General features: G+C 43.3%; 3 protein-coding genes across 3 annotated transcripts in view; 2 read left to right on the top strand and 1 right to left on the bottom strand.

Moving 5' to 3' along the window:
- The window catches only part of LOC138636675 (uncharacterized), a 36,335-nt gene that overhangs the window by 13,299 nt on the left and 2,396 nt on the right, over window positions 1–20,640 (bottom strand). Inside the window, exons 2-3 of the mRNA XM_069724804.1 lie at window positions 19,287–19,443; window positions 18,134–18,230 (exon numbers count right to left, since the gene is read on the bottom strand). Coding sequence (XP_069580905.1) covers window positions 18,134–18,230; window positions 19,287–19,382 — 193 coding nt within the window. The 5' untranslated portion in view covers window positions 19,383–19,443. The remainder of the gene's footprint in view (window positions 1–18,133; window positions 18,231–19,286; window positions 19,444–20,640) is intronic.
- Window positions 342–3,256, top strand: LOC138636676 (12-(S)-hydroxy-5,8,10,14-eicosatetraenoic acid receptor-like). Its single transcript, XM_069724806.1, has 2 exons — window positions 342–1,264; window positions 2,500–3,256. Exons 1-2 carry the CDS (start codon window positions 713–715, stop codon window positions 2,956–2,958), a joined length of 1,011 nt encoding a protein of 336 aa, XP_069580907.1. The 5' UTR covers window positions 342–712; the 3' UTR covers window positions 2,959–3,256.
- LOC138636680 (12-(S)-hydroxy-5,8,10,14-eicosatetraenoic acid receptor-like) lies at window positions 10,532–15,872 on the top strand. The gene is made up of 3 exons (XM_069724816.1): window positions 10,532–10,872; window positions 12,085–12,490; window positions 13,727–15,872. Exons 1-3 carry the CDS (start codon window positions 10,718–10,720, stop codon window positions 14,192–14,194), a joined length of 1,029 nt encoding a protein of 342 aa, XP_069580917.1. The 5' UTR covers window positions 10,532–10,717; the 3' UTR covers window positions 14,195–15,872.

Genomic DNA, 20,640 nt, shown 5'->3' with positions numbered 1-20,640 from the left:
CCTGCTTCAGAAAATCGACGCCTTCTTGGTGCTCGTTTCAATTTTTACAACCCCGTCTTCGTTTCCTTCTCAACAAAACAGTTGGATTTTTTTTTTTTTTTTTTTTTTTTTTTTAATATTTCAAAATGTGTTGTTTTTGTTTCATCAGGGTCCTCGTGAGACTCATTGGTGCAACCGGTGGAAAAGCAGCCGGTGACTCACCTCCTCAGGCATAAAAAAATAAAAAAAATAAAAAAGGGAGGAGCCGCAAAACACAAGGCTGGGCAGCAGCAACTCAAAGAGGACGTCTTCCATTCGCTCCCCCACACCGAGAGATTACTTCCAGACCTGGTTCTCTGACTCTCAGCGAACAGCAGGTTTAAAAAACACAATTAAAAAAAAAGGAAAGGAAACCTCAACCGGGGTTTGGAAATCAGAAACGCACACGCAAAAGGACAGAAAGAAGAAGTTAAAGAGGATCTCCTTTTTGTTTGTCTTTTCAACTTAAAGACACTAAAGGAACTTGCTTGGCAGGATTTTTTTTCTGGTGTTTGTGGGGTGAGACCTGCTCTTTGAAGTGATTTCCTCGTCGGATACGAGAAAAAAAGAAAAAAAAACCACTTCTCTCGCCTACACGCGGCGGTGTTTTTTTTTTTTTTTCACCTCTTTGGTAAGCTCGTAAAACGATATCTGCTCATTCACTCGGCCAGCGTGCGTCTGACTGACTTTTCAAATGGCACACAACGACACGATGCTTCAGGGCATCGAGGACTGTGAGGCCACGAACAAGATCCTCTACAAGTTCTACGCGGCCGTCATGATCGTGATCGTCATCCTGGCTCTGCCGCTGAACGCCTCGGTCCTCCACCTCTTCATCTTCAAGCTCAAGTTCTGGAAGTCCAACAGCAACAACGTCTTCCTCTTCAACCTGGTGCTGGCCGACATCCTGCTGCTCTTCTGCCTGCCCATAAAGGCATACAACTTCATCCTCGGGGAGCGGCGCAGCGGCAACGACCGAGTGTGCAAGGCCATGCTCTTCATGCTGTTCCTGAACCGCGGCGCCAGCATCGCCTTCCTCACCGTCACCTCCATCGACCGCTACTTCAACGTGGTGCACCCGGGGCGCAAGAACCTGCTGCGGGCGCTCAAGAAGTCGCCCCAGATCTCCATCCTCATCTGGCTGCTGCTGCTGCCGCTCACCATCCCCACCATGCTCAAGAACTTCGACTGCTGCAACAGCCACGTCAAGGACGACAAGGACGCCAAGGAGGCCACCCTGATCAAGGTGAGGGCTCGGGGTGGGGGTGAGGTTGTGTGTGTGTGTGTGTTTGTAACCATGCGGCAACACCGGTGGCTGCTGAGCAAGCAACTCTTTTTTTTTTTCTTTTTTTTTATTGTCATGACAATCGGTCTCGTTCGCGCAACGCGCCGAGTCGCTCGGACAAACGTGCGGACAAGAAGAAAGTGAAGTGTGATCGTGAATGAGGAATGTGACCCGGAGGAGGGTAAGGGGGGGGGCTATCTCATCCCAACGGCTCCACTTAACAGACGGTTTCCAAAGTTAGATGGATGTCTTTTTCTTGTGTTTTGTTTTTATCGCTGACTTTGGGATTCGTCTCGCGTGCTTTTTTTTTTTTTTTTTTTTTTTTTAAGGCTCATTTAGGGGACGGAAGTTGTTTTTTTTTTTTTTTTTTGGTTACCTACTCGGCATGCTCGTGCTATAAATAAATATAAAGACATCGATAGCATCGGACAAAAAAAAATAAAAGGAGGAGGAAATGCCGCTCGCAGTAAGATTTAAAGCACGATAGGGTCGTCTCGATACGACGCAGCGTGTCTATCGCTTCTTTAAATCACAACACATCAGAGTGGATTATTCTCATATTTCATGGCTGCTTACTAAACAGAGGTTGAGTTTAAAATATTGTTTGCGGTTGCCGGTAGTTTAACGGTGAAGTGACTTTATTTATTTGTTTTAACATATTTTGGTTTTTGCTTGATTTATTTTAACAGTTCTAATTTAGAGATTTAAGATTCTATATGAATAAAACATGTGAAATAAAATGCAACATAATAATGGCAGTGAATCCAGTCAAATGATTCAAACAAATTCAACAAAAAAAATAAAAATAAATGCCAGACTGTAAATAAGGAAGCTAAAACAAACAAAATGCTGCTTGAGCATAAATCCAAAAGTGTCTTTATAAAATGACAGAATTGTTTTTCTGCAGGATGAGGGACTGAACTTTTAACACTTGAAACACTTTTTGCTGCTATAATCTCTGCACTTTCACCAGCAGGACTTTTACTTGTAATAGAATACTTTTATTTTGTTCTATTGGTCCTTTTTATTTAAGTACAGGCTCCTGAGCGCTTCGTGTATCGTTGCCTTGCCGACTAATTTAGAAAAAAAAAAAAGCTAAACTGTCCTAAAACAGATTTAGTTTTCGGGAACATTTAGGCCAAACAACCAAGAATAACTGGATACTTGAGCTGATGTCTTCTCTGATTTATTCTCAGGATGTGGTGGACAGCTTGAGAGAGGTGGTCTTCTTCACCCAGATCGTCATCCCCTTCATCATCCTCGTCTACTGCACGGTGCGCATCGTCAACCGGCTCCGGAAGAAGACGGTCGGCGACAGGACCAAGCTGAAGAGGGCGGTCTTCCTGGTGACCACCGTCATGGTGGTCTTCTCCGTCTGCTTCCTCCCCTGCGCCATAGCCCGCATGGTTCTGCTGATCGTGCGGGTCCACGCGGGCGAACACCTCCAGGACAAAGCGGCGGTGGCCTTCGACGGCCTCATGGTCCTCTCCTACATGGACTGCCTGCTGGACCCGCTGGTCTACTGCTTCTGCAGCACCAAGTTCAAAGGCCTCTACCTGGCCAATTACTTCCCGTTCTTGGCGAGAGGCGCTCCGGTGGTGTTGGAGAGCTCGTCGGGACCCACGCATCACCCGACTCGCTGCGAGGTCATTTGAAGGTCGCGTGAACACGGAGGGGGGAACGGAGAAGCTGCTGCGCGGAGAGAGTTTTCCTCTCGGGATGCTACCTGACACTGACTAAAGCACGGACTTCACGGAAAAGGTGAAGCGCGCTATGAAGACGAGGCTGTTATTTAACGTCCTGTTTTTCCTTTGGATTCTTGAAATATACAGAACTACAAAATATGCATGCAGGAGGAGCTGTGACGGTTTTTCCAAACAGTGACACGTGTACAGTGCATAGCATTGTTTTTGGTTATTTCTTTTCAGCGAAAATAAAACTGTGAAACGAGTAGATACCGTCTTGTGTTTTTTTTGCCTGCATCCACTCACTAATGTTATGACCAAAGACTGAATATAAAAGTGCTCGTAGCTTCCGGCTCTGAAAAATGGTTCCGATGCAGAAGCGTCTTAAGCTGCAATACCACCGAGCGCCACTAGAGGTCGGCTCCAAAGGCTCCCACTCAACTTCTCATGAAATTCTCCGTCAATAAAATTTCGGAAAATAATCCCGTCTTTAATTAGGAAATAAGCTTCGAAAAGCCGGGGTTTGAAGGGGGAGGACGGGGGTGGGGGGTGAGGGGGCGTGTCTGTTTGATTGGTAGGTTACAGCTACCGGTGGGCGGGACGTGGTATCGTCAGGGTTTCCGATCAGATCGAGTCCAAATATGGTCACTTCCTGCTCCAAACCACTCCGAACTAGCAAAGGTGGCGCCGGCCAACTTCAAAATTGCCGCCTGGTTACGAGACAAGTTTCATGGTTCGAGTTTTAAAAACCTTTAATGGATCTCCTCTTTTTTTTTTTGGCGCTCACCTGCTCGGCACGTGTTAGAGGAAGCCTAAAAGCAGGCGTACGTTTCTTGTTGCCACATTTAAAATAAAAAAATGTTTATCTCCGAAGCGTATCACGCGTTCGCCGAGCCCCGTAGCCGTACCGCACAGGTGGCCCGAACGAGGCCGAACGGGGACTGGATGCCTTCCAGCTTAAAGTATGCACATCTGTTTTTCTCTCTCGAACTTGGACGGCGATCTGACAAGTCAAATTCCTTTTCAACAACTAGGAATCTCATCTGTCCTGTCGAATCGGAGCGATCCCTCTCGGCCTTCGTCTGAGCCGCGTCAGTCGAGTGAGCGTCCGTCCGTCGTGGTTTAGTGCCGTCAAATTAAGGAAGGCTGAGAAAACACAAACCCCCCCGTCACCTGAAAATGCTCTCGTCCCAACACGTTGTGTTGAAGCCCCTTCTAGAAGCAGGATTCTCAAAGCGTGGATTCCTCAGTTGGCGGCATCATGTGGGTTTGTAACTGATTCCAAAATACACAAAATAAAATGAGGCCGCTGTCAAGCTCCCTCGTTAAAAAATACTTCTTCCTGAAGAAAGCTGGTCATTAATGTTGCCGGAATATTAAACTGTTTATACAGTGTGTGTGTGTGTGTGTGTATTTGTATATATCTATATATATATATATACAAAGAGTCGGGTGTGATTATAGTGAGTTTGCTCCGTAGAGGGTAATTTCCTGTGAACTCATCCCGAATAAAGTCGTTGGGAATCCCTTTAAAATCCTAGTTTGACCAAACTAATCCAGGTCACAACATGTCCAGGAGGAAAAATGTCCCTGAATGTTTCCTGCAGTATAAATCATGACTCACGCTTTTGCCCGGACTTCAATCCCCGTCGGGCCTGCGTTCAGTCACCTCGAACGACCTCGCCCGCCTCCATGATACCATTCGACGTGTGATTAAAGCGCCGGTGTCTGTTGCTCACTGTCTGGCTATAAATAGACATCGAACTCATTCCGGTAATCAGCGAGCCGGACTCTGGTGAGTCTGTGTTGTATCATCTTCACCAGCCGGTGCGTCACAGGCGCTTTTGTGACTACGGGTGAACATTTGGGATTTCAAATATGAGCCTGAGAAACATCCGATTTTGGAGACAAACTCTGGAAATCGTCAACAGAGATTCTTGAAACGCTTCACGGTGAAGCGACGAGCCGGTGCGAGGCGTCCCGAGTGACGGTCAACGTTTGAAAGAGGGTGGGGGGGGGGGGGCAGAGCTTCACCGTCCGAGACCGAAAAAGAAGGCGCGTCGGGTTCAGGAGACGCCAGGTGGGTTTTTCTTTGACGTCGGCGGTGGCCGTGTCACCGTGAATTCGTCCCCCCCAGAGTCAGACCGTCGACACCGAGTTCCACCGGGACCTTCTGAGGGGTCTGAGGGTTGTTAGCGCTGTTAGCCGCTTATTAACATCGTGTAGCTTTAAATATTACAGTGTCAAGAGTTCAAAAGCCAGCGACTACGTCAACACCCTGCGGAGCATTTTTTTTCGTATCAAAAAACCCTACGTGGAGTTATTGGTTCCGTTCATACAGAAATACACACTTGTGATTTCATGTTATTATACGGCTGCTCAAATAAATCTATAATTTCAGGCTTGTATTCCTGCATGAAACAGATTCTGGCCCAAATGATCAGTATTAATATGTTGATATAAGCGTCCCAATACATGTTTTAAATATCACATATTTGATGTGTTTTAACGACCGCTGTAACGTGTCGATGTGCAAATACCTTTTTATCTTTCAAGGCATTTCTGCTGACTCAAAAATATACGTACGTGACGATGTGTGGAACTTATAAAGATATGTTTATTAATTGAAAGGACTGTTAGGACTGACAGATATTTTAGAAGTTTGATTTGTCAGACTACAGTGCTACTGTAGTTTCTGTTCTGTTCAGTTTTTTTTTTTTTTGATGAGCATGTTAAAAGTCCAACACGTCTCGACATGTTAAAATTAAATGTGTCAGATAAGAAGTGTAGTTTTATCTGTAGTAGTGCTGACTCGGGTTCTTGCATTTCACGGGATGATTATCGGGCGTCCTTCGAGCTGATAGAGGAGGTGTCGCCGGGAGAGAGGGGTGGGGGGGGGAGAGACGAGAGGAGGCATGCGGGTGGTGGTGGTGGTGGTGGGGGGGGGGGGGGGTTCAGGCAGGGTTCAGGAGTTGGACACGTCGGCGCCGCGCCCTGGTTTGGTTGCATCTTTGTGAACGAGCAGTCAGACTGCAGCAGGATATTGAGCCCAAGCACAACTTCGGAAATCGAAGAATGAGTGCCGACTGTCCAGGAGTTTCCTCCACTGAACATTTCACTGTCAAGAGTTTCTGCCTTTTAGTGTTTTTCGGATTTCTTTTTTTTTTTTATTTTGAAATCTCTCGCCCTCTCCTGTCTGCTTGTCTTATTTCCTAATTTCCTGCCTCCTTTGTTTTTTTTCTCGTCACTTCTCGTGTGTCTTATTAAGTCATCGGCATTACGTGTTTAGTTCCCACTCCTCCCCTCCTTCGGTTGTTAGACTGTCGTGTTTTCATTCTGCCTCGTGACTTCTTTGCTTTCCAGCTCATTTCTTTGTATGAATTGTGCCAGTTTGTGAGTTTTTGTGGCTTTTTTTTGCTCCCATTTTTATTTTTTATTTTTTTTTGCACCAAAACAAATTCTGAACGACTTCAGTAAAGTTTTGCAATTTGCGTGAAGCAGCGTCTCCTGTGTTGTTTGTTTGGGTCCTCTCTTTCTTGTGAACCAAGCATCAACCTCACATGCAAAAAAAAAAAAAAAAAAAAAAAGAAGTGCCACAACCTGCAGTTCCTCGAATGGCCACTTGAGGAGAAACATTCCTGACATCAGAAGAGGCTCTTTGGCTCTTCGACAGATCATGCTGAGATAATGGCTTATTCGGCGTGTGGAGTCAACGCAGCTGCTATAAAAATTCATAAAAAGGGGTGCAAAACAAATAGTAAAATATTCTGATTCATGTACATCTTTTTAGAGATTAAATGTTTTCACTCATTCAATGATTGAAACAGGAGCGGATTATACGCATTAGAAGTGGTCTCGGACTTTTGCCCCAAGATGTTATAGTGTGCAAAAGTTGCACAAAGTGCAATACAACGACTAAAATATGCAGCAGATTTAACACACACACACACACACACAAAAAAAAAAGGTTTTCAGTATGTGGCTGTTAAACTACCCACCGTGGAGGAACTGAACGGACATTTTCAGTTTTTAAATAAAACGTAAGCACAACTGCATTCCATTTAAATGAGTCCCGATCAGAGACGTATATGAAGTACCTACATGGGGAGAGCTGGTTATTCTAATCCGCGGCGAGGGAACACGGGCAGGAAACCTCAGACCTTCCACAGAGACTGAGACACGAGAGATAAAGGAGATTAGGTGATGAAGTAAGAGCGTCGGTTTTACTGAGAGGGAGGAAACTCCCAACCTGAAAAAGGTTTCTCGGCACGGAATCGATTGTGATAAAACACAGGCACAAATTAAAGCACGCTGTCGAAATTGTGACTCGTGCTTTAAAAGAAGAAGAAGAAAAAAAAAGGTTGTAAAGAAGAAGGAAGGTCAGTGTCGTAACGAGCGAAAACACAGAACAGGAACTGAAGTGAAGGAGCTGCTTGGAACAAAGAAAATTAGTATTTTGAGCTGGTTTCCTGTCTGAACAGACATTTGTCACTTTACGCAGGAACGTAAGGCCAAATACGTAAAACGTGCAAACTCACTGAGTCCAGGTTAATTCTGCATATCGAACGCACAGTTTGCTGCACTCTTAAAAAAAAGACGTCCTGCACTCTTAAAAAAAAAGACGTGGAGGAACGCAGTAGATCACTAACGGCGCTCGTTTTTTTTTTTGGTATCTGATGTTTTACTCATTTCTGCCACGGAGAGTCCTGCAGGACTGAAGACGTCTGTTTGAAAGTAGTTTAGGTCGCCTTAGCTACGCGGCTCCTGGATTATAGTTGACAGCAACGCAAACAAGCCTTAAAAGTTGCACATTAACAGCATACAAACTGTCACTCATTGACTATTTAACTTGTGCAATGATGCGGCAAAGAAAGAAAGAAGGAAAAGCAAACACCCTGCATTTAAAAAAAAGAAAAGAAAATGTTTCAACGACTGAAGTGAAGAGACGAAATTAAGGTGAACTGTGCGTAAAAGTGGGCGGAGCCTCCGGGTCTGAAAGGTGCACCACCACCGAGGGCCACTAGGGGCTGCGCCAAAAAAAAAAAAAATGGTCTCCAACAGACTCCCATTCAAAGTCGACTTCTGTCATGAAATTAAAAGTCAATAAAAAGTCATTCAGGTGTCATTAGTGAAATTCCCTCCTTCTGATCAGTGTCCTGAAAATAACGTCATAATTAATCAGATATTAGGCCTCAAAAAGCGGTATTTCTGGGGGCGTGTCAGGTTTGATCGGCAGGCCTGCGGGTGCTGTCGGGTTTCTGGTGTAGGTGGGCGGGGCATCCACTCCACTTTGTCCCAATGTGGCCACTTCTAACCCCCCCACCCCTCCCAAAAAAAATGGCGACCGTCAAAATGGCAGTTCGGACTCTTCTAAACAGCAGATCACCAAACCAACGGGCGACATCACTCACTGGCAGAAGAAAAAAAAAATGGAGAATACAACGTCAAATCACCGTGTTGTTTTTTTTAAATTTATTTTTTATTATTATAATCCCATTCGAGAAATACATCCTTCGTATCGGAGCAGAGATGCCCGAGTGGCCTTGATTTGATTTCGGGTCATTTTCAAGGCCGCCAGTTGGCGTTGTTGTTGTGTAGGATTGGATTACGTTGTAAAGTGGTTATATTATTTTTTTTGCACCGCACTCAGAAAACGACTTGACTTAATAAAAAAACCAGACTGCCCGAGTTCACTTTCAGATTACAGGCTACGAGAGCGAGCGAGCTCACGTTGGAAGACGTTAAGAAAAAGAGACGCACACTTCTTGTTTTGTTTTTTAAACGTGGGAAGCTGCCTGCCATACCGCATTTAATCTTTATCATTTTTTTGAGTTACTTATCTATTACACGCATGTTTTTCATACTTCCTTTTTTTTTCTTTTTTTTCCCCCCACCGTATAACACTCATTGTTCATTTCCCCGTGCCGAACATTGAACGCATCACGGGCTTCGAGCGATATCTAAACACGTCGGGTGAATCGACTGGATCCAGTTCTTTTCTTAAATGTGTACTGGGGCAGAAAATAAAAAAAAAAAAGCAACAATGGATTGAAATACGTACTCGTCTAGACCGCACGTCTATTCGCACTCGGCGGGTTTCGACATGCGGCCTCTTTGCAGAAGTAATGTGGCATCACTCAGTCGGGTGCAACGTCACCTCACATCCGTGTGTGTGTGTGTGTGTGGTGGGGGGGGGGGGGATCTGGGGGGGGGGGGGGGGGCTTTGAATCATTAGCTTTTTGTCACGTTGTTCCTGTCAGTGATAAACCGGCCGAAGGCTCGGAGGAGATTTTACTTTAATGTTTGACTCGAACAGAACAAGATGTTTTTAAACGGCGACTTAACCGACCAGACGCGACTCTCTCCCGCAAATAAGTCAACCGAGCCGTTTGAGTTTTTTTTTTTGTCGTTTTTTTCTCGGATCGAGCGTTTTCGTAAAAAGACGGGACTTCCGTCAATGTTTTATCTTGGCGGTGAGGAGAACGTTTTGAAAGCCGAAATCGACGTCGGGCGACGCGAGCGTCGGGCGGGTTCGGCCGTTTTTACCCGTCGTGACATCACTTCTCTGCTCCGAGTACTTCCAGCACTTCGCTTAAAAAAAACATAAAATACAACTCCGACCGCAACGTTTGAATGAGGACGAATACAAGCACACAAATTAGAATGACGGTTTCACCAAAGTGTCTCTTTTAGTGTTAAACAACTTGTTCCAATCTTTTGCAACTTTTTTTTTTTTTTAAACCGAGTTGCATCAAATTCAAAGTATATTTTTCACAGTTGCCTCGTTATTTAATGTTTACCACGACGTACCAAGGCTTTTGGAAATGGGGTTGTATATTGTGAAGCTGCCGTTTATGTCCGTTCCACATAAACATACTTTTTTTTTTTCTTTCTCGTCTCGTCTGTATATTTAACACATTCAGCTCTTTGCAAAATCTCCTCGATCTCGCGAACTTGACGTCATTTTCTTTTGAAGGGATCGTGTTTTGACACTCTTTCGAGCAGGACACCAGACGTGTGCGGGCACGACGGTTTCAGACCGACATCCAGCTGAGGAATTTCGCAATTTCTTTATTTTTTCCCACGTCGCCGGGCTGGAAAAACAACTCAAAACAGCAGTTTCTGTATAAAAACAGAAACTACAGTCATCTTCTGTTATCAGATAGATAAATTTGAGTCAGCAGTTTGGTTTGGCTGGGAAGATGAGGAAGAAAAAATAAAAGCATCTCTTGTGTTTTGCCTCTCGGAGAGTTGAGCCCCTCTTGTGAAACCACACCTCCAGCTGACTATAAATTCTTCCTCTCTGAAGGCTCGGCGGCAGCCCTCGCACATTAAAAAAAAAAAAAAACAACAACACACGGGCCAGCCGCGGTGTGTTTTTTTTTTTCTTCCTTTTCTCTCTTTTAACTGCACGCCGTCTTCGCAGCGCATGGTTTTCCTCAGCATGCTTCGCAGAGCTGCACAATCACTGCGAAGGCTCTCCGGAGGGACGACCGTTGACTTGTAACGGCTGCGAGGAGGAAAGATCGAAGGTCAGAAGAAAAAGAAAAAAGGATTTAGCTCTGCCGTGTCTCTGGAAACGACGTCCTTCGACGCTTTACCCCCCCCCCCCCTGCAACTTGTTCCCGTTGCTGCGACGTCGCATGACACTTTGGGCTGCGGCAGCTGTGGAAGTGGGTGAACTTTTACAAAAATAAAAAAACAATTTTTTTTTTAAAAAACCGCTGTTATGTCCGTGCGACAAAACATGTTTACGAATGCGACCGTCGACCACTGCGAAGTGCCCAATCAGGTCACGTACAAGATCCTCGCCTGGCTGATGACGGGGGAATTCACGCTGGGGCTGCCGCTCAACCTGTCCGTCCTCTACATCTTCGTATTCAGGTATGAAGAAACACACACACACACACACACACACACACACACACACACACACACACACACACACACACACAATTTCTCCATCACTGTTTTTAGCCCTGATTTCAGAAAAGTGGAGCAAGAGGCGATAGCAATTTCCCGGCATCGAGTCAATGAGGTCAAACCGTGACAGCAATAAAAGTCTGAGTGACTTCTTTTTTTCCCTCTGCGGTCACCCTCGGCACTTTCTAGCACCTCCACGTCCTTTAACTCAGAGTGCTCGCAGAGAGAAATCCTAAGAGATGTTTACTCGCTCTGGTAACGAACAGAAGGACGGCGCCAACATCCTGTTTGGACTCTCATTCGTTCGGTAGCAGTTCTTGGAACTTGCGCTTCCTCGAGACCGACTGACAAACGTGTTGAACGAGGACCGCGGTGCGCTGTGGATGAAAGGGAGTCTGAAAGGGCTTCCAGCGGGACGTTTTCCTTTGGCACCACTCGTAGACTGGATATAAACGTGGACGTAGCGCCCCGGCTAAAAATGAGGCCGATGCGGAAAGCGTCTTCAGCGGCGATGCCACCGAGTGCCACTAGGGGCTGGCTCCGAGAAGCCTCCATAGACTCCCATTCAACTGGTCTAATGCAATTCTCAGTCAGTCAAATTTCTCCGCGATTGCTTTTAGCAAAAGTCGTCTTCTTATTCGTTTTCTGACGGTCCATCTGAAAAATAATCGTTAATTAGAAAATAAGCTTCAAAAAGACGTGTTTTTGGGGGCGTGTCTGTTTTGATTGACAGGCCTGCGGTGCAGTCAGGTTACAGCTATCGGTGGGCGGGGCGTGTAATCGTCAGGTTTCCAATCAGATCGGTCAGATCTCCCCCCCCCCCCCGCCTCCCGCCCCACCGCCACCCAGCTCGTCCAAATATGGTCAGTTCCTGCTCCAAACCTGCTCAGAACTAGCCAAGATGGCCGCCGGCCAGTGGTCACCACTCCAAATTTCCACCACAGTAAAAAAAAAAAAAAAAAAAAAAAAAAAAAACCTGCGGCAATTACAAGCAACTACGTTTTATTTTACCTACTTCCGTTATCCTTTCTAAAACTTTGAGCAAAGTTTGATCACTCGCGCAAAAGATTTCGTAGGAGCTTTTGGATCAAATGTAAAGATTTTTTCTTTTTCTAGTCTCGAAAAAACTCCGTTCAGCAAAATAACCGTTCTCGTGAATTCATTTCACTTCAGGTTCAAGTTCTGGAAGAACAAAAGCGTCTTCCTGTTCAACATCGTGGTCGCCGACTTCTTGCTGGTGGCGTGTCTCCCCGTCAAGATCTACCACTACTGGCACAAGCAGCGGCGCAGCACCAACAACGCCACGTGCAAGGCGATGCTCTTCATGCTGTTCCTCAACCGGGGGGCCAGCATCGCCTTCCTCATCACGCTGTCCATCGACCGCTACTTCAACGTGGTCCACCTCGGCAGGAGGAACTTCGTCAAGGTGATGAAGAAGTCGCCGCAGATCTCCATCGTCATCTGGCTGCTGCTGCTGCCGCTCACCATCCCGATGATGATCAACACGTTCGAGTGCTGCAACAGCCACGGCCGCCAGGCCGAGACGTATTCCCACAACGTCACCGACACCTTCAGAGAGGTAGCGATCCGGCTTCGTGTCGGGGTTTTTTGGATTTAGTTTTGACTTCGTGTCAACCGAGCCGGAAAAATATTTATTCGTGATGTAAACATTTTTATTTTTTTTAAAAAGGCTTTTCATTATTTCGTTATGATGGGAGCTCGTAGAGAGAACCAACCCCGCAAAAAGTAAGCAAAGCTTCTCAACTGAACTATGATTGTTTACAAAGCCTCACGGACTTCCTGTCGGTTTGACATGACAGTTACGAGTCATTGGTTTTGTCATTAAATCCAACTTCCCCAATTCCCCGAACCAGCCGGTAGCAGAAATAAATTTGACAGAACTTAGTTGTGTTTTTCCTGCAACACTCTATAGCCCGGACACTTTTACCTTTTTATGGGTTTTAACAAATGAAGGCAAGTTTTTTGAAGAATCATTGATTCATTTAAAAAAAATAAAAAAAAAATCCTCTGGTTCCATCGTCTCAAATGTGAATATTTCCCGGTTTTCTTCACTTTCTAAGAAAGTAAACTCAATATTTTGTGGTTTTGGACGTTCGGTCGGACAAAACAAGACAACTGAAAACTGCACCTGGAAATTTTAGTGAACACAATTTTTAGGCATTTGCTAATCGCTAATCAAGAAAACGGCCAGCTTAATCATTTTCATTTTAAAAACTTTAAGTACTGGCAGAATTTGTGTGATTAATTCCAATTACAAGCATCTAATCACATGTTTAAGTTGTACTAAGTAAAAAAGCAAAAATCACAACAACCCATTTGTTTGAGAAGTTTCACGTCTATCAGACAACAAGTTTGTACGAAAGTTCAATTTCAAGTTGAGTTTTTAAAGCTAAAAACTAAAGACCTGTCTTTCCAGCTATGTTTATCGTCCTGATTTAAAATTTGAATTATTGTTTTTATCCCTGGTGGTTTTTTTACTTTTCTGAATTTGACTTATTATATCTTGAAACATTATATTATCGTTGCAATTTTAAGTCCTTCATTTGATTTAACCTACATTTTTACGAGTGTTACCTTATTTTATTTGATCTATTTGTTTGGTTCGTTGCTGTTTTTGCGTGTATGTTGAAAGGCGCTGCAAAAAATACAGCTGAGTCGAGTCGATCTTTGGAAATTACCAAAAAAAAACAGGGTTCAGAAAAACGAGTCCTAAATCTCAGCGCCGGAGGTCATTTCCTCCGTACGAGGTCGTCATTCTCCACCGTGACTTTTCTTTTTCTTTTCTTTTTGAAAGGTGGTCTTCTTCACCCAGATCGTCATCCCCTTCGTCGTCCTCGTCTACTGCACGGTGCGCATCGTCAACCGGCTGCGGAAGAAGACGGTCGGGGAGAAGACGAAGCTGCGGCGGGCCGTGTGCGTGGTCGTGTACGTGGTGGTCGTCTTCTCCGTCTGCTTCCTGCCGTGCGCCGTCGCCCGCGCCGCGCTGCTGACCGTGCGGCTGAACAACTGGCAGGACGCCGAGGACGTGGCGGTCCAGGTGTACGACGGCCTCATGGTCCTGTCCTACACCGACTGCCTGCTGGACCCGCTGGTCTACTGCTTCTGCAACTCGGACTTCAAAGACGCCTACATATCCGCCTTCTGCCCCGCGTTCCTCCAGAAGAGACTCCTGAACGTCGACTTCGGCCTCGGCGGCGGAGCGACGACGTCCTCCGGGGCGAGGACCGCTTCTCTGCCGATAATAAGCACTCAGAAGTTGTGACGTTATCGCCGAGGAAACGGAAGCGGGTTAAATAACCACTGTCCCGCCGTCACGGTTTTTTTTTTGTTGTTTTTTTTTACTTGGCAAACGCGCGCGATACGCCGAGACCGTCCGACACCACACCTCTTATGTAGAGCCGTGGGAAAGAAGAAAAAAAAACGTAACGCCAACTATTTTGATTATCGATTAATCGTTTTGGATCTTTTTTTAAATGTGAAAAATGGCAAACTTCTCTGTATTTCCAGCTTTTTAAACGTGAATATAATCGTGTTTCTTTCATCCTCCATGACGATAAACTGAATATATTTTGGTTGTGGACTGTCGGTCCGGACAAAACAAGACATTAAAGGCTTCATTCTGGGTTTTGGGTCGACGTTCGTCACCATATTCTGGCACTTTATACGCCGAATCGATTAATCAAGAAAATAATCGTCGGTTGCAGCCCTAGCCCGTGAGCATTATCATAAATTCATAGATTATCATAGTTTGACATTATGATTTTGTGACATGATATGCCAACGAAGGTGCATTTGTGTTTTGTTTTTTTTCTTTGTGTAATCTGCAGAATATTTTGTCGTTATAATCCTCAATTTGAGAAGCAGTGTGTAGGATTTAGTGGCATCTGGTGGTGAGGTTGTAGATTGCAATTTAACACCCGTCGCACCTTCTGCTTCCAAAAGCGTGTGAGAGAATATATGGCAGCCACAAAACTCGCCCAAAAAATTTGGAAGGTCCTCTTCAGAGCCACAGTTTGGTTTGTCCCTTCTGGGCCACCGTAGAAACATGGAGGTGCAACATGGCCGCCCAGTGGAAGAGGACCCGCTCCCTACGGAGACATGAAGGGCTCGTTCTAAGGCAACGAAAACACAATCTTAGTTTCAGGTGATTATGAATATTATATTGCATTTCTGCCTTTAAATCCTACACAATGGACCTTTGAAGGAAACCTAATTTTTTTTTTTTTTTTTTTAAACCTTCCACTGGAGATGAAGAAACGACCTTTGAACATTTCTTTTGCACTTTTTCAACGTGATGTTGATTTTATGTTTAGTAATACGAGAAGTATGTCAACTCTGTCCCTGTAAATAAATAAATACAGTCCAGTGAAGACGGCTGTTCAGCCAAAATATTGCAAACACCAGAGCGGGGCATTCAAGTGGGTGAACAACGTCATATATAAAAAAGAAAAAGAAGAAAAAGAGATTGACTCATACGGCTTCATATTATGTGGCTGCTGCTTGTTTTCATATCCCATTCAGTATTGTGATGATCAAAAAAAAAAAAAAAAAACGATGTTAGATTTACTTTTCATCTGCCTGCTGTAAATAACGAGTTTAAATATATATTTTATATCAATATTTACTTGAATATATGAAAGCGTTTTTATTTATCGGGACTTCTCGCAAGCCGGATGTAAAGGAGCTGAGACCATCGCATCAGCTACAAACTAATCAGCAGTACGAAAATGAAATTCAAGATACTGTTAAAAACTGCTTGTTAAATAAAGTGCTGTGCTGAATGTTTGTGAATTTACCACTCAGGAAGTGTTATCTCACGCACGGCTCAGCATCGCCTTCATCATCGATACCTCGCGCCTGTTGAGAGCGCTCTAATTGCGGTTTACCCTCAATACACCCTATTACGAAATCCCCTTTTTTTGTTGTGAAATTACCCCCCCCCCCCCTTTTCCCCAAAAAACTTTTTTTGTTTTTTTTGTTTTCACTCATACAACTGCTCCGTTTATCTTGTGAAATGATTATCTTCCTGTGGTTTCATCAACTGGCTGTTGATGACCTTGCGTCTCATTCTGATCAGAGTAAACAATCAGCTCTTCAGTTTGGTGTTTTTAAACATCGTGTTACAAACGTTGAAAATGTCAAAACCAAAAAAAAAAAAAAAAAAAGAAATAAAAAGCTGGAAGGCCGAATTAAACTTTCCTCCTTCTCACTGTTTACGTTCTGTGACGTTGATTATTCCAACCTTGAATTATTTTGTATGAGTCGATCTTTGTGTACAGCTGCTGTAAATACACTGTTTCATGAGGCGAGTTTTGCCAGAGTTTTTTTTTTTTTTTTTTTTTTTTTTTTTAAACCACAAGATGGAGATCGCTTCTTCATTACACGATATCTGTCTGTGTGAAGCTTTCACTGTTCCTGTTTAACGACGCAACCGTCTCCCAAACACACACACGCAAAAAAACAAAAAACAAAACACCTGCGTATCCTCGCTGCAAACTTCAAAATATTGACTACCTTTTTGCACGAAGGTGCGACAGTTTGTTGGAGTTGTGTACATGCAGTCAGGTTGGCAACAACATGAAGCGGTGTTTCCCCACACATGTACTTTACTTGCTCCAGTTCAGTCCAAAATTATTCGTTTTGCCAGGGATGTTAATAATAAATCGATTTAGAACTATTTCCGCGCGTTGGTTTGTTTTTTTTGTACGCTTTTTACTCAAAATGTCCAAAATTCTCAGCGTTCTCATCAACTGTGACTTGAGAGCAGCTCATGCAGTAGTTTTCTTGTCCATCTTGTCCATTGGCAAGTTGTGGCTAAAACCAAAAAAGTGCGGTGTGGCTGCTTTACGTTATGGACTTGATATTTTTCATAGAAATGTAAAAAAAAAAAGAACAAAGCAAAACGGGGAACATTTATATCTCGAGGACGATGTCTTGACGTCCTGTTTCACCCAGAAGTAAAGAATTGGTCAAATTCACGAGACATGAACATTTGACCGTGAATGATTTTTGGGGTTAACTCTGTATTTGGCGGATCCAGTATTTTGCATTTTTTTATTAGCGGTGTGGGCGGGGCATTTGGAGCGTGGGCGGGGCAATTATTCAGTGACAAGGGGGCTGCAGGTAAACTACTGTCAAAGTAAAAGTCCTGTTTAAGTCACAGTTTCAGTCTCCTATCACTCAGAGCATTAGGGGTATGGGCGGGGCATTATGGATATGGGTGGGGTATTGGTGATATGGGTGGGGCATTAGGGATATGGGCAGGGTATTATGGATATGGGTGGGGTATTGGTGATATGGGTGGGATATTAGGGGTATGGGCGGGGCATTATGGATATGGGCGGAGCATTAGGGATATGGGCGGAGCATTAGGGATATGGGCGGGCATTATGGATATGGGCGGGGCAATTATTCAGTGATGAGGGGGCTGCAGATAAACTACTGTCAAAATAAAAGTAAAATAATCCTGCTGCAGTTCGCTACTCACGACATTTAATTTATACACAGTATTTAATATTATTTTTTATATTAAGAACCAATTACATGTCATTACAGTATCGAATCAATACGCAGAATCATTACTACCTTAACAATATCCACAACTGTTCCTCACTTACTGTAGAAACAAGAAACTCGAGAACGAATCATTTCAGCCAAAAAAGTAATAATGAAAAATAGTGAAATCAATGTTTTGTATTTATTATGTTCTGATTTTGAGTTGCGTGTGTCGCAACAGGAGAGCTGCTGGCGGCCGTCGGGTCGAGGCGATAACAACAACAACAGAGGGAAGAAAACAAACACACCCTAAACATGAAGAAGAAGAAAAACACGCACTAATTGTGATCACATTACAGCTGCTTCCGCAGCGCCACACACCCTCTGCTTCTTAAAAGCCTGTAATGGCCTCAGCGACCGAGCGTCAGCCGGCCTCAGAGCACTTTCGTGGGATTTTTAAGGCAATTACAATAAATAACGGGCGCTGAAGCGGAAAGTCGACAAATTCAGGGTAAAAAAAAAAAAGAAAAAGGAGGTGAAGAAATTTACAGGAAGTCCTGCTGGGATTTTTTTTTTAATTAATTTTTTTCCCCTCAGAGGTGTTTCTTGCACTGAATCTGCTCTGTGGAGTTCTTTAAATGTTGAAAAATCAGGTGTTTTGCGGTGGATGTAGTGGACAGGAAGCGTGTACGTGTCCAACACCGACCTGCTGCTAAGAGGGTCAGCAGTCGGTTCTGCTCCCGCAGAACCTCGTGGATCTGCTCGATCCGCATCTGAAGCACCTCGAACGGACGGACCGGAGCCTGTGAAGGCAAAAAAAATTTTTTTTTTTAAAAACAGTTCAAATGACTGAAGGGCGGTTTGAGAAGCAAACAAATTATCCTGATGTTCTGCTGCCATCTAGTGGCAAGATGACAGTATGGTTTAAAAAAAAAAAAAAAAAGAACTTCTTCCCCAATATCTTCTTTTTGGGGGTTAAACGGTATGATTTATCAAGAAATAAGCAAATCTGTGATTTATAATTATTATGATCTGTGGACACAAATGATGTACAAAAAAAAAAGGAACCGGTGCCTAATTTTATATTTACTCAAGAGATCAGAGGAGTTTCATGGATCCAAATATTACCGCACATAAGCAGAAAAACTCTCCATAATAATGCATTTGATGCGCCAGTGAAATTATTTATGAATCTCCAAACGTTTCCTTTACTGAAAAGAAAAAAGAAAAATGTAGAGAGAGTTTTTAAAGGAGCTGGATTCATCCCGAGCTCCACATTTCTTTTCTTACTGATTTTACTGTAGAAACTCTGTTCAGAAAAGCTTCTCGGTTTGCACACAATAACAATAACATTTTGGAGACAGTGTTATAAGTATGAACTGTTGGTTGTTTGAGGCGACAGCTGTTTTGATAAAGTCAAAGGAAATACGGCAGATTTGAAATGTAAAGTATCCAGCTCAACTTGACCTCTGACCTCACAGCATGTCAGCTGGAATCTTCTGAGAAAAAAATAGTTTTCATGGAAACAAAACACACACAAAAAAAACCAGAAACATGTTTAAAATGGCTTATTTTATATTTTAATCCAATTTGTGTTTAATTTAATGCATTTTTTTCTGTTTCTTATGCATGTCATTTATTTTTCTGTATCTTTTTTTATGTCAAACACTTCTACTTGTACGCACACTTGTAATTCTGTTTTGCTGAAAAAGCACTTTGAGCTGCATTTGTTGTAATGAAAGGTGCTGTACAAATAAAGTTTATCATTATTATTATTATTATTATTAAACTATTTAGTGGTGGATTTGTCCCGTAATAAGTTCAGCTGTTTTATGATGCGGAGAAAAGGTTTTACTTACTCGCTGGTTTGTGGTTTGAGGGGCATCGGCACCCGGGGATCCTGAATCTGAGCGTGTCCTCCGGTGTGACGTCTCCGTGGTGATTTCAGCCGACATCGTCCGACTCACGTTTACGGACGACTCCTTTATTACGAGTTCGTCTCCATCTGAGCACGAGCTGAAAATTGTATTAAAAAAGTTGTAATTATTTGAGGCTTGCAAGTCACGGAAACTTGTTTACGAGCTAAGGATTTTATGTTTGTGTTCGTTAACTAGTTTTCAGAAAGACAGATTCTGTATTATTGAAGTTATAGCAGTCAGTTAGTTATCAGTATAAAAGTCTCTAACCAAAGTTACATGTTTGGTCGTGGTTGCACTTTCAAAACTCCAACACTGAAAGTTCAACACCAGACTACATTGACAAACTGTATATATATTTAGCAAATGCGTATGCAGTTATATTTTTGGCTGAACTATATTTCAGAAACATAAAAAGAAACCGACAGCCTCCAAACCAAATTTTGGACACTTAAACCTTAAATCAAGAGAGCTTTTTAAATATTTCACCACAGTTGTGTGTTAAAAACCAGAAGTCAAATAAAACATCAGATTTTTTTTTAAATGTTTTTACAGAAAAATACATATTTTCTTTCTATAATCTACGATGCCTACAGTCCCCGGTTTAATCAGTTACCTTTTGTTGTGAAGCTGCTGAGTTACCGTTGAAGGAAGTTTACCGTTGCTGTAGTAACACAGCATTGTTATCTCCACCCACCGTTTCGACAACTCGTTAATTCATTAAACGACCCTGAAAACAAACATTACTTTTTAAAAAATAGTTTTCTTCCAAATGGCCTGTGAAGGGGCCACATTATCAGACTTCCTGTTAAACCTTTCAAAATAAAGCTTTAGTAAAGAGTGAGAGAGAGATTCTGAAAATCTAAATACAGGATGTTTATTTGGCTTCAGCGTGGTGGTCATACTCTGAACTTGCCACAAGATGGCAGCATAATCAAGCACTCTGGATCAGACCTGAACGTAGTGCTGTCGAACAGAGTTGATATTGATTAAATAAGTGAGACAGTTACAATGTGTGTTCACGTACAGTTATAGAATATTCTTCATGCTGTTTTTGTCTGTTATTCTGTAAAAAAAAAAAAAACAATAAATTATACTTCTGACATGTTTGAATTTGCATCACAAGTCCATAAAAAAGTCAAAATAATACTCAGCAACTGGCTGACGTCATCGTCAGACGCTCGAGATATTATTAATCACGTCCTGCGGATCATTATCTGAATATCGTCAAATAATTGTATCAGACGTTTCACATTAATTCCCGATAATTACAAGAAATTATGAAGCGTCGTCGATT

This window comes from Brachyistius frenatus, unplaced genomic scaffold (assembly GCF_029030835.1).
Source record: "Brachyistius frenatus isolate BFR_SWC_R1_liver_20210118 unplaced genomic scaffold, ASM2903083v1 Contig_396, whole genome shotgun sequence".
NCBI classification, from domain to species: domain Eukaryota; kingdom Metazoa; phylum Chordata; class Actinopteri; family Embiotocidae; genus Brachyistius; species Brachyistius frenatus.
This window is presented reverse-complemented; position numbering and strand designations above follow the sequence as displayed.

Excerpts from the sequence above, each read along its gene's own strand:
- LOC138636676 (XM_069724806.1), top strand. The coding sequence starts at position 713 with ATGGCACACAACGACACGATGCTTCAGGGCATCGAGGACTGTGAGGCC. Across the intron at positions 1,265-2,499 it reads AGGAGGCCACCCTGATCAAG|GATGTGGTGGACAGCTTGAG; the intron begins GTGAGGGCTCGG and ends ATTTATTCTCAG.
- LOC138636680 (XM_069724816.1), top strand. The coding sequence starts at position 10,718 with ATGTCCGTGCGACAAAACATGTTTACGAATGCGACCGTCGACCACTGC. Across the intron at positions 10,873-12,084 it reads CTCTACATCTTCGTATTCAG|GTTCAAGTTCTGGAAGAACA; the intron begins GTATGAAGAAAC and ends ATTTCACTTCAG. Across the intron at positions 12,491-13,726 it reads TCACCGACACCTTCAGAGAG|GTGGTCTTCTTCACCCAGAT; the intron begins GTAGCGATCCGG and ends TCTTTTTGAAAG.